The sequence below is a fragment of the Mobula birostris genome, chromosome 4 (genome assembly GCF_030028105.1).
Source record: "Mobula birostris isolate sMobBir1 chromosome 4, sMobBir1.hap1, whole genome shotgun sequence".
NCBI classification, from domain to species: domain Eukaryota; kingdom Metazoa; phylum Chordata; class Chondrichthyes; order Myliobatiformes; family Myliobatidae; genus Mobula; species Mobula birostris.
Window position 1 is genome coordinate 176,954,267 of NC_092373.1, and position 12,971 is coordinate 176,967,237.

At 44.1% G+C, this 12,971-nt stretch overlaps 1 protein-coding gene across 3 annotated transcripts in view; it reads left to right on the top strand.

Annotated features, from left to right (window-relative positions):
* The window catches only part of pstpip2 (proline-serine-threonine phosphatase interacting protein 2), a 136,920-nt gene that overhangs the window by 72,955 nt on the left and 50,994 nt on the right, over positions 1–12,971 (top strand). For all 3 annotated transcript variants that reach the window (XM_072256583.1, XM_072256586.1, XM_072256584.1), the window contains exons 4-5: positions 3,507–3,541; positions 7,087–7,193. In XM_072256583.1, coding sequence (XP_072112684.1) covers positions 3,507–3,541; positions 7,087–7,193 — 142 coding nt within the window. The remainder of the gene's footprint in view (positions 1–3,506; positions 3,542–7,086; positions 7,194–12,971) is intronic.

The following is a 12,971-nucleotide window of genomic DNA, read 5'->3' on the forward strand; positions in this document are numbered from 1 at the left end:
TTAATTAAAGAAAACTTAAGATAAAAATTTACAATTGAAGTAAGGAATAGATTACAAAGTCTAGAAATAGAATCTGTTGAAGATGATAGCAATCATGTAGAAATGAGGTTTAACACTCTGAAGGATGCCTTGGTAGAATCAGCAAAGTCAGTAATTCCTAAAAAAGAAAATGCACAAGGAATAAATGGATGACAGATGAAATCAAAAATCTAATGGAAGAAAGGAGACTGAAGGAAGCAAACCCTATGGAATATAAGTCCTTGATAAAGTTAAAAGCTTATGTCAAAAAGCCAAAGAAGAATGGTTAAACCAGGAATGTGAGCAACTAGAAAGAATCCCTATTACTGATCCAAAAAGGTTACATCAACAAATCAAGAATATCACTGGTAAAAAGCTCCTCTGTTCTTCAGGTGGATGTTTGAAAGCAAAACATGGAATCATGGAAAAAGATAAGATTATGAACAGATAGACTGAGTATATTCAAGAATTGTTTGAAGACAATCGAGGCGAGAAACCAAAAATTAAGAAGAACATTGAAGGTCAAAGTATTTTAAAATCTGAAGTTCGTAATGCAATAAATAAGATGAAGAAAGGAAAGGCAGCAGGTCCTGATGAATTAGTAATAGAACAAATTATTGCCCTTGAAGATTATGGAATTGAAAAACTTACTTATCTAATGAATGACATTTATGAGACTGGAATAATACCAGAAGAGGTGAAAACAGTCAGTATTTATCACTCTTCCAAAGAAACCTAGAGCAATAGAATGTGAATTACATAGAACCATAAGTTTAATGAGTCATATCACTGAGACACTTCTGAGAATTTTGATGACAAGAGCTAAAAGTAAGATACAAGCTGAAATAGGTAAAGAACAATGTGGTTTTGTAAAAGACAAAGGTACAAGAAACATGATATTGATGTTAAGGATACTATCAGAACGAGCTATTCAAGTGCAAAAAGATTTGTTTGTTTTATCAACTACACAAAAGCATTTGATAAAGTGAAGCACAATAAGTTATTTGAAATATTACAGGAAACTCTAGATCTAGATTTGAAAGACCCCTGCCTAATCAGGAATCTGTACTGGGAACAAACTGCCGCTGTAAGAATAGATGGAGAAGTGAGTCAGTTTACAAAAATCAAGAGAAGCATTAGACAAGGGTGTGTTTTCTCCCGTGATTTATTTAATGTGTACAGTGAAACAATATTACGAAAAATAAGAGACATCTTGGGAATCAAAGTTGGCGGTGAAAACATCAATAATTTCAGGTATGCGGATGACACTGTGTTAATTGCAAGTACGGAGGAAGAACTACAAAACTTAATTGATATAGTTGTTGAAGAAAGTGCAAAAATGGGTCGGTCTATCAATTGCAAAAAGACAGAATGTATGGTGATATCCAAAAAGAAGGAGAATCCTATCTGCAGGCTGAGAATAAACGGGGAAGACATAAAACAAGTACAGAACTTTTGCTACTTAGGAAACTGGATGACATCAAATGGTAGGTGCGACATGGACATCAAAAGAAGAATAGGGATGGCAAAAGACACCTTTACGAGAATGAAGAATATACTGACCAACACTAATCTAGGCATGACAACCTGCCTCAGAGTACGTTACGTTTATCCAGTTATGTTATATGGCTCAGAATGTTGGACAATATCTAGTAACATGAGGAAACGAATTGAAGCAGCAGAGATGAGGTTTTTGAGGAGGATGCAAAGAATACCATGGATGAAATGAATATCTAAGGAGGATGTCATGAACAGAGCAAACACAAAAAGAGAAATAATGTATGAGATCATGAAAAGGCAACGTAACTTCATTGGACATGTGATTAGGAAAGAGGAGTTAGAATGCACGGTAATTATGGGAAAGATTGAAGGGAAGAAAGCAAGAAGAAGACGAGGACAAATGATGATGGAGACAGCAGCCAGAGAACTGGAAATGAATACCAATGAATTGATCCACTTGACCCGAAACAGGAGTGTGTGGGCCATGGCAGTCAAAGCTTAATCCGGGCATGGCACCTGATGATGATGATGAATAAATCTAGTGGTTTGTGAATTAAGATCATGATAGTCCCCTTGGTCTATCCTATTCAGGACACTTTTCAAAAGTATAATAGTCTTAAGTTTCACACATAAAATGCTGGAGGAACTCAGCAGGCCAGGCAGCATCTATGGAAAAGAATACAGGCAATGTTTCAGGCTGCGACCCTTCATTGGAACTGGAAAAATAGATGAGAAGTCAGAATCTCCAACAGGATCCCACCATGAAACACATTCTTCTGTCTCCCCCCCCCCCCCACACACTTCTTGCTTTCTGCAGGGATCGCTCTCTATGTATCTCCCTTGTCCACTTGTCCCTTCCCCGATTGCCCTCTGGGCATTTATCCTTGCAAGCGGAACAAGTGCTACATCTGCCCCTATACCTCCTCCCTCACTACCACTCAGGGCCCCAAACAGTTCTTTCAGGTGAGATGACAATTCACCTGTGAGTCTGTTGGGGTCACCTATTGTATTTAGCACACTGAGTATGGCCTCCTGTATATCGGTGAGACCCGACGTAGACTGGGAGACCACTTCGCCAAGCACATATGCTTCATCTGCCAGAACAAGCAGGGTCTCACAGTGGCCCTATTTTAATTTCGCTTCCCATTCCCATTCCGATATGTCTATCTGTGGCCTTATCCACTGCTGCGATGAGGCTACACTTAGGCTGAACAACACCTTAAATTCTGTTTGGGTAGCCTCCAACCTGATGGCATGAACATCAACTTCTTGAACTTCCAGTAATTCCCCCCCTCCCACTTCACCATTCCCTATTCCCATTTCCCTCTCTCACCTCACCTGCTTGCCTGCCCATCGCCTCCCTCTGGTGTCCCTCCCCCTTTTCTTTCTTCCATGGCTTTCTGTCCTGTTCTGTCAGGTTCCCCCTTCTCCAGCCCTGTATCTCCTTCACCAATCAACTTCCCAGCTCTTTACTTCACCCCCACCCCCGTTTTCACCCATCACCTTGTGTTTCTTCCTTCCCTCCCCCCTCCTCCTTACACTCGTCTTTATTTCTCCAGTCCTGCCAAAGGGTCGCAGCCTGAAATGTCTACTGTACTCTTTTTCATAGATGCTGCCTGGCCTGCTGAGTTCCTCCAGCATTTTGTGTGTTCTGTTTGGATTTCCAGTATCTGCAGATTTTCCCTCCTTTGTAATAGACTTAAGATTCTTTGGAACAGTCAATGACCGGACAGTAATTTCTCAAAATAAGATCTTCTCTAGATATGTATGTTCCATGTACATTTGAAACACTTTCAGTCAACTTCTTACATGGGACCTGATAAAACCCTCATTCTTATAGAGATAGTTAACTATTTGGATGCCTGAATCGTTCAGTTGGGGTGCGAGAGGGGCAGCAGAAACAAGATTTGTAAAAAAAAAAGCAGATATATGTTTAGCTCTTCAAGGTATTTACTTCAATCTCTTTCTTCCTCCTCTCCCACCTTTAGTACACTGAAGAGGGCGTTCGATGTCTTTAAACAACGTAAGTGTTTAAAGTTGTGATTGAATGTCTGTTGAGTATACTTCTGATCTTACTAGGATATGAGAGCTGTACAAAATGGAGATCCATGACTGTGGTCTAACATAGAGTTTGTAGTGCGTGAGTCTGTTGCTGCACAAAGAATCTGAGCTGAGCAGCCAAAAATCTGATTTTAGTATGTGCTGCCAGCGACTGTAAATCGGTGTCCTTTAGAAAAGGAAACAAGAGGAACGAGCTCTGAATGGCGCAGGCTAGATTTGAGATTCTGTGTATATCTGAAATACTTCCAAGTCACTCCTAACAAACAGTTAGAATCCTCATTTCTTTAGGGGCAATTAACTCATTTTAGTCTAGTGGAAGCGCAACTGAATATGGGATTCATTTTCACAGGACATGAGAAGCAGCATTTAAATTGGGTATTATCATAAAACATTCAAAATAAACTAAAATTTTGATCATCTTCTATCTGTTGATTTAGCATTTTGCTTACCAGCTGGTGTTTTCCATTTTCCTGTTAAAGCCTTGTTTTCAGAAATGAACAGGGGCCTCTTCTGTTTATTAACTTATTGGGACCCTGTTCCACGCTCCCTTTTTAAACTCACAGGGATTCTGTTTCTCACACTCCTTTTAAACCCACCAGCACCCAAAGTTTTTCCTACTCTTTATAACCTCACCAGAGCTCCATTCCCAAGCCCCTTATAACCTCAGCAGGCTACCATTTAAATAAGCCCTGCACTGCTTTTAAATCTGGGTTCCATTTCCTGTGCTCCCTTTTGCACATGAAGGTTTTTGTTTCCCCAGCTTTCTTTAAGCTCACCTGGTTAACTGAGAAATTTATTATATCTTTAAACAAATGAATTGGGAATTTAATTCGTATAACATCTCATTGTCCAGACAATCTGACATTGCAGCACCACTGAAGTCAGGAACATGCTGGATGTGGCAGGATTTGGCAGGCAATAGGTGGAGCCAGGTGTGGATGGAGATGATGGATAGGTGGTGGGAGGGTGGAGCTAGAGTCAGAAGCCGGAAGGTGATAGGTGGAGCCAGGTGTGGATGGAGTTGATGGATAGGTGGTGGGAGGGTGGAGCTAGAGTCAGAAGCTGGAAGGTGATAGGTGGAGCCAGGTGTGGATGGAGTTGATGGATAGGTGGTGGGAGGGTGGAGCTAGAGTCAGAAGCCGGAAGGTGATAGGTGGAGCCAGGTGTGGATGGAGTTGATGGATAGGTGGTGGGAGGGTGGAGCTGGAGTGAGAAGCTGGAAGGTGATAGGTGGAGCCAGGTGTGGATGCAGTTGATGGGCAGGTGGCCCCTGGTGAGGGGAGGGTGGAGCTGGAGTCAGATGTTGGAAGGTGATAGGTGGAGCCAGGTGTGGATGGAGTTGATGGATAGGTGGTGGGAGGGTGGAGCTGGAGTCAGATGTTGGAAGGTGATAGGTGGAGGCAGCAACAGGCTGGAAAAGAAGGTGATAAGTCGATCCTGATAAGGGAGGGTTGGTAGGCAGATGGGAAGAGGATAGAGGTAGGGGCCATGATCAGCATCCTGTGAGTTGATTGTGTGGGTGATGGGCAGAGAAAACAAGATAGGGGAGGGAAAGAAATTCGGTAATGGGAATGGGGGGGAGGAGTAAAGTTGACAGAACCTGGGTGGATCAGAAGAGAGTTTGCATGGAACTGAAAATGTCAATGTTTAGAAGAGGGCGTGTCCCAGATGATGAGGATCTCTGTGGGTTGGAGACTGTGCAGCAGAATATGATGTGCTGTTCATCCTGTTTGCATTGGGCCATATCCTGACAGAGGAGAAGACCGGGGGCAGGCAGGTGGGGGTGGGGGTGGGAATGGGAAGAGAAGTTGAGATGACATGCTTCCAGGAGCTCAAGACCTCAGTCCTCACCTTTCAACCTATCTGCACCAGATCAGCTCACCATTCTGCGTTATTTCTGCCAGCTGCTGTGCAATCCCATTAGTGGTCCTCTAATTGACAATAAACTGGACTGGTCAAAGAACACTGAGGCTGTCTACAAGAAGGGTCAGAGCCGTCTCTATTTCCTGAGGAGACTGAGGTCCTTTAACATCTGCCGGACGATGCTGAGGATGTTCTACGAGACTGTGGTGGCCAGTGCCATCATGTTTGTTGTTGTGTGCTGGGGCAGCAGGCTGAGGGTAGCAGACACCAACAGAATCAACAAACTCATCCGGAAGGCCAGTGATGTTGTGGGGATGGAACTGCACTCTCTCACGGTGGTGTCTGAAAAGAGGATGCTGTCTAAGTTGCATGCCATCTTGGTCAATGTTTCCCATCCACTACATAATGTACTGGTTGGGCACAGGAGTACATTCAGCCAGAGACTCATTCCACCGAGATGCAACACAGAGCGTCATAGGAAGTCATTCCTGCCTGTGGCCATCAAACTTTACAACTCCTCCCTTGGAGGGTCAGACACCCTGAGCCAATAGGCTGGTCCTGGACTTATTTCATAATTTACTGGCATAATTTACATATTACTATTCAACTATTTATGGTTCTATTACTATTTATTATTTATGGTGCAGCTGTAACGAAAACCAATTTCCCCCGGGATCAATAAAGTATGACTATGACTAATGGCCTCTGAACCCCTTTCTGATTTATCCTGGAACCAATTTCTCCATGACTCCTTTCTTTGTTCATCTCATCCATCTACTGCTCTGTCCCCTGGCATTTTTCTTTCTGCTCTGTCCCCTGGCATTTTTTTTTCTGCTCTGTCCCCTGGCATTTTTCTTTGCAACTGGAGGATGTCCTTATACTTCCTCCTCCACCTGATCCATGGACCTATCAGCCTTTCCAGGTTAGGTGGAAGTTCACTTGCACCTCCTCCAACTTTCTCTGTTGCATTTGATGCTCTTAATGTGGCCTCCTCTATATTGGTAAGATCAAGCAGCCACTTTACATTGCCTGCAATGGCCAACTTGAGCTGCCCGTTGCAAACATTTCAAGTCCCTTCCCATTTCCACAGTGACCCCTCGATTCTCTGCTACTTGGGTGAGGCCAAGTGCAAACTGAATTCCACTTACATGGTGTCCAACCCAATGGTATTCACTGAATTGTTGCGATTTTTGCTAACCTGCACCACCTGTGTTCCCTTCTCACCTGATGCTCCCCGGTTCTCTTGCCTCCCCATCTTTATAAACACCTAGGTCCCTGTTACCCATTCTTTCGCTCCCCTCCGCACATGGTTCCATCTACCCACCTTACCTGATACCAGTTTTAACCTTATTTATCAACTTCCGGCTTCTAACTCTGTCTCCAACCTCCTCTCCACCTACCTGGCTTCATCTCCCCATGGTTCCAATGTTGCCAGTCAGCTCCTGCCTTGCCCCCCTCTTGTTTCCTTATAGGGGTACTCTCTCCTCTGCACCCTGTCCTGATGCAGTGTCTCGACCTAAAACATTGCCATCCACCACTCCTGCTCAATCCACTGAGTCCCTTCAGCAGCTGGTTTGTTTTTTCAGGTTCCTGTTCCTGCAGCCTCTTGTGAATCAGCAGCTGTTTTCGGTTCATTTCTTGCAGAGATGGAAAACGTAGGGTTATCACACATCCAGCTCGCAAGCAGCTTACGGGAAGAAATCCGAAAACTGGAGGAGTTCCGGGAAAAACAAAAGGATCAAAGAAAAAAAGTGAGTTGGCCACGCTTTCTGTTGAAGTATTGCACTCATTTCTGTGGTAACCTTTTTCTCTCATTTCCCCATTCTCCACACTGTTTGGAAACAGCTGTTTTACTGTTTTTATGCCCTTTTAATCTAGTTATTCTGATCTCCTTGGCTATCTCCCCCAAGTTAGTCAAGGCTCTCACTATTGCTTAAATTTCTAACAAGAGAAAATCTGCAGATGCTGGAAATCCGAGCAACACACACAGAATGCTGGAGGAACTCAGCAGGCCAGGCAACATCTATGGAAAAGAGTACAGTCGACGTATTGGGCCGAAACCCTTCCTGCCAGAGGGTTTTGCAGCATTTTGTGTGTGTGTGTGTGTGTGTGTGTGTGCCTTAAGTTTCTCTTCAGTTTCTGACAGCTTGTTAAGTTATTGGTGGTGTTTGATCCCCTCATCTTAGGTTGCTTTTCTTACCTGGTGCAGTCTGTGTACACAATATTGGGACCCAGTTACACCAGCTACTGGGTCTCATTGGTGGGGGGGAGGGGGTGGAAAAGACATTTTTATATTGCACTACTCCTTAATGGGTGTCCTAGAACAATTCCTGGATAGGAAGGGGTAAGAATAGGCGAAACACGCCCAAATGGGATTAGTTTAGGTGCAAGGTGGAAAATGCAGCAATATCTTCCACATATTAAGCTCCTGAACAAAGCAAACTATAACGACGTAGTGAGGGATAAATATTACCGAGAGATCAGACGCACATGGTAGATACCATGATAGAAGGCAGCGTGGTAGTGCAGGGGATAACACAGTGCAGTACAGCGGTTCAGTTCCTGACGCTGCCTGTAAGGAGTTTGTAAGTTTTCCACGTGACCACTGGGTTTTCTCCTGGTGCCCTAATTTCCTCCCACATTCCCAAAAAAGGCGTACGGTTAGGATATGTGAGTTGTGAGCATGCTATATTTGCACCAGAAGCATGGCCTGGCGAATACACGTTGACTCAATTTGCTGCAGACAGTGCATTTCACTGCTTGTTTTGATGGTTAATTATTTAGTTGTGCATGGATTACATTTCTTGTAACCACAAGGGCTGCAGGAAGTAGTCTGTGTATAAGACGTTGAGACCACAGTAACACAGATTACTGGGCTTCATTGGGGGCGGGGAGAGAGGACATTTTAACGCAGTGTTGCGTTACCATTAATGGATGTCTCCGAACATGTCATTGATGGGGAAAGGGTTAGAGGAATAAGGGCCAAATGTAGGCAATTGGGATTAGCTTTGATGGTTACCAAGTCGTTGTGGATAATTTGGGCAGAGAGGTCAGTTTCCATGCTCTGTAAATCTATCAAACTGAAAGATGGCTGCTCATATGGGGAGAAAGCAGGAAAAGGGTACTGATTGTGGATGATCAGCCATGATCACAGTGAATGGTGGTGCTGGCTTGAAGGGCCGAGTGGCCTACTCCCGCACCTATTGTCTATTGTCTCATTTTGTGTGGATAGCCAAACTGATCTGAACTTTATATGTTGGGTTTGGCTCAACATAATTCTTTTTTAAAGAATTCCAGCTGTTTTACTTCCTTGCGTGGTGGTCTGTAAGTGCTACGTTTATGATAATAGTGAACCGGCAAGGAGCACAAAGGAACAGAGGCTGGGAGGCATCCCTAAGCAGGGCCAGCCATACCCTCGGAGGGCTAACCATACCCTCGGAGCAGAGTTCCAAGGATAGTGCCAGCAGTGAAACCCACTGAAAGGTGTAAACCTGAGAGAGCCATGAGCAAAGGCAACAGCCCTTCCCTGTGGAGTGTGTTCTCTACTCAGACCCGAGAGCATTGAATGCGTGTGGGTGAAGTGGCAGCACAGCAGTTAGTGTAACATTATTACAGTGCCAGTAATCAGAGTTCAGCTCTGTAAAGAGTTTTTACGTTCTCTCGGTTTTCTGTGTGGGTTTCCTCAGGGTGCTCCAGTTTCCTCCTACGTTCCCAAGACATGCGGGTTATTAGCGTAATGTGTTACATGAGTGTGATTGGGTGGTGTAGGCTTGTTGGACCAGAAGGACCTGTTATTGTGCTATATTTCTAAATAAAAATTCTAAATGTGTCTGGTTGGGTTTGGTATCAAGAATGTCCTTGGTTTGGGCTGGGCTTGGCTTAACTTGACTTGTCTGTGGTCAGGTCAGATTTTAATTTTATATCCCAACAGACATCTACTTTGCACCTTCCATTAGAGGAATGTAATACAGGTGTCCCCCGCTTTTCGAACGTTCGCTTTACGAAACCTCACTGTTACGAAAGACCTACATTAGTACCCTGTTTTCGCTTTCAGAAGGTGTTTTCACTGTTACGAAGAAAGGCAGCACGCGAAAAAAAAATCAGCGCGCGATAAAAGGCAGCGCACGTCCTGAGCAGCCGCTCTCCCCCGGATTCAGAACGGCATTGCTTAAACACGTGCCTGTGAGCAGCCGTTTGCAAGATGAGTTCTATGGTGTTGGAAAAGCCTAAAAGAGCTTGTAAGGGTGTTACACTTAGTGTAAAACTAGACATAATTAAGCGTTTTGATCTGTGTGAACGAAGCAAGGACAAAGTGAGTTTGGCTTGTGGAAGTTGACGAAGATGATGTTGAAGAGGTTTTGGCATCCCATGACCAAGAGCTGATAGATGAAGAGCTGATGCAATTGGAAGAGGAAAGGATAACAATCGAAACCGAATGCAGAAAGTGAAGAAACTGCGTGAGATTTTCACTGCAATGATAAAGTACGACTTTAATTTTGAAAGAGTACGTAGGTTTAGGGGATATTTGCAGGATGGTTTGAGTCCTTACAAACAACTGTATGATAGAAAAATGCGCGAGGCTCAGCAGTCAAGCTAGCCTTCCACATCAGCCACAGCAGACGACGAACCTCGACCTTCGGCATCGAGGCGGGCAGTCATAGGAGAAGATGAGCTACCTGCCCTGATCGATGATGAGATGACACCCCCGTGTCCCACCACCCCAACACCCGGGTCCCGGACAGATACTGTACCAATTCGCGGAGAATGCAGCAGTAGCCGGGAGGCACACAGCACATCTTTAAGAAAAAAAGCCAAAATAAACATGCTAATTAATTAGGTGCCGCCGACACGTAATTGTCGGCCCAGGTCACTGCCAATTTCCGATTGCATCGCCTCTTCACAATGCACATCCTGTGGTTCCCCTTTATCTACAACACCATCTTACTTCAAAGGGCACCAGCAACTTGGTGAAATGTGCTTTCCTTTTCTCAAAACTGTAATGATTTTTTGTGATTATCCTTTTAAAGTGCCCTTCTGCAGTACCTTTAATAAAGCTTCCAACTTCTTCCCAATGACAATAACATAAATGGACTGTAGTTTCCTGTTTTGTCTCCTTTCCTTAAGTGGTAAAAGGAATTATACTTGCTCACAAACCCTCCCTAAATCTTGGGAATTTTGGGAAATTAAAACCAATGCGTCAACTATTTCACTGGCCTCTTCAAGTACTAGAATGAAGTCCCATGATAGTGGAAACTCATCAGCCAGGGTCCTGATGCAGAGTTTTGACCTGAAACGTCGATGGTTTCCTTCCTTCCACAGATGCTGTATGTCTCGCTGAGTTCTTCCAGCACGTTGTAGGTTGATGTTGAATCTTTAACCTTGATCCTTCATTAATTTGTAACAGTTCTCTCTATCTGTACCTTCTTCCATAATATTAAAAAGATTATCATATTAGCCCAGAAAGATAAAGGATTCAATATTCCAAATCTTTATTCATTTTTATTTTCTCTTGTAAATAGCAACATTCGAGTGAATATGAACTTTGTCAAGGCCTTAATTTACATCATGTACAATGTAGACCTCAGTGCTTAGGAGTAAAGTCTTTGTCACTAAACTCTTGATTAGGGTTTATAAAGGTTCACTATTGTTGCTTTGTAGTTTAAGCCTTGTGATAAAGCTGGAATGTTTGTGGATAGAGTGACTGATTTAGATTCCATGCCCAATAAGGAAGTTGACAAATGTTGCAAAGTTATAATATCAAAGAGGAAGCATAGTCTTCTCAAATAACGTGACCCACAGTTACTCAATTAGTTCCTTTCCGTGTGTGTGTGTGTGTAGATTTATAATGGGGAATATCCTTTCACACTTCATTGTTTTCGCTGTTAAGTACCGACATGAAATTAATACTCTGTACTTGCTGTTCCCCGTAATGATAGCACCAATGAAATCGCAACAGTAGGTGTCATTACGGCACTGTGACTACAGAGGTTCACGATTGACGGGAGTGCAGTGCTGGGATCGGCCCAAGCTGCTGCTGCCTGCTTTGCTGGAGACCAGGTACAAACAGCTGCCCACTGCTGGTGGGAATAGCTCAGTCTGGGTGAAAGCAGAGCCCGTAGGGTCATAGAGCACAGAAGCTGTCCCCTTCAGCGCAACCTGTCCCTGCTGATGGTGTTCTCGGCCTATCTGCCTGCGCATGGTCCACAGCCCTCTAAACCTCTCCTATCCATGTACTTGTCTAGATGACTTTTAAATGTTGCTACTGTTTCTAGCATCTTATTCCAAATTTGTGTGTAGAAGCTGCCTCTGATGTCGTTTTTTAAATCTCTTGCCTCTGATCTTAAACCTCTTGAATTTTGTACCCCTCCCTGGGAAAAAGATTGTGTTTTTCCCCTATCTTTGCTGCTCATGATTTTGTATACTTAGAGAACATAGAAAAATAGAAAACCTACAGCACAATACAGGCCCTTCGGCTCACAAAGCTGTGCCAAACATGTCCTTGCATGAGAAACTACCCAGGGTTACCCATAACCCACTACTTTTCTGAGCTCCATGTACCTGTCCAGGAGTCTCCTAAAAGACCCTATCATATCTGCTTCCACCACCGTCGCCGGCAGCCTATTTCACACACCCGCCACTCTATACGTAAAAAAAACCTACCCTGATATCTCCTCTGTACCTACTTCCAAGCACCTTAAAACTGCGCCCTCTCGTGCTAGCCATTTCAGCCCCGGGGAAAAGCCTCTGACTATCCACACAATTAATGCCTCTATACACCTCTATCAGGTCACCTCCGTTGCTTCAAGGAAAAAAGGCCGAGATCACTCAACCTATTCTCATAAGGCATGCTCCCAAATCCAGGCAACATCCTTGTAAATCTCCCTACACCCTTTCTATGGTTTCCACATCCTTCCTGTAGTGAGGTGACCAGAACTGAGCACAGTACTACAACTGGGGCTGACCAGGGTCCTAAAAAGCTGCAACATTACCTCTCGGCTCCTAAACTCAATCCCACGATAGATGAAGCCCAATGCACCGTATGCTTTCTTAACCACAGAGTCAACCCGCGTAGCAACCTTCAGTGTCCTATGGACTTGGACCCCTAGATCCCTCTGATCCTCCACACTGCCAAGAGTATTACCATTAATACTATATCTGCCATCATATTTGACCTAGCAAAATGAACCACCTCACACTTATCTGGGTCGAACCCCATCTGTCACTTCTCAGCCTAGTTTTGTATCCTATCAATGTGCCGCTGTAACCTCTGACAGCCCTCCACACTATCCACAACACCCCCCAACCTTTGTGTCATCAGCAAATTTACTAACCCATCCCTCCACTTCTTTATCCAGGTCATTTATAAAAATCACAAAGAGTAGGGTCCCAGAACAGATTCCTGAGGCACACCATTGGTGACTGACCTCCATACAGAATATGACCCATCTACAACTGCTCTCTGCCTTCTGTGGGAAAGCCAGTTCTGGATCCACAAAGCAAGGTCCCCTTGGATCCCATGCCTCCTTTCT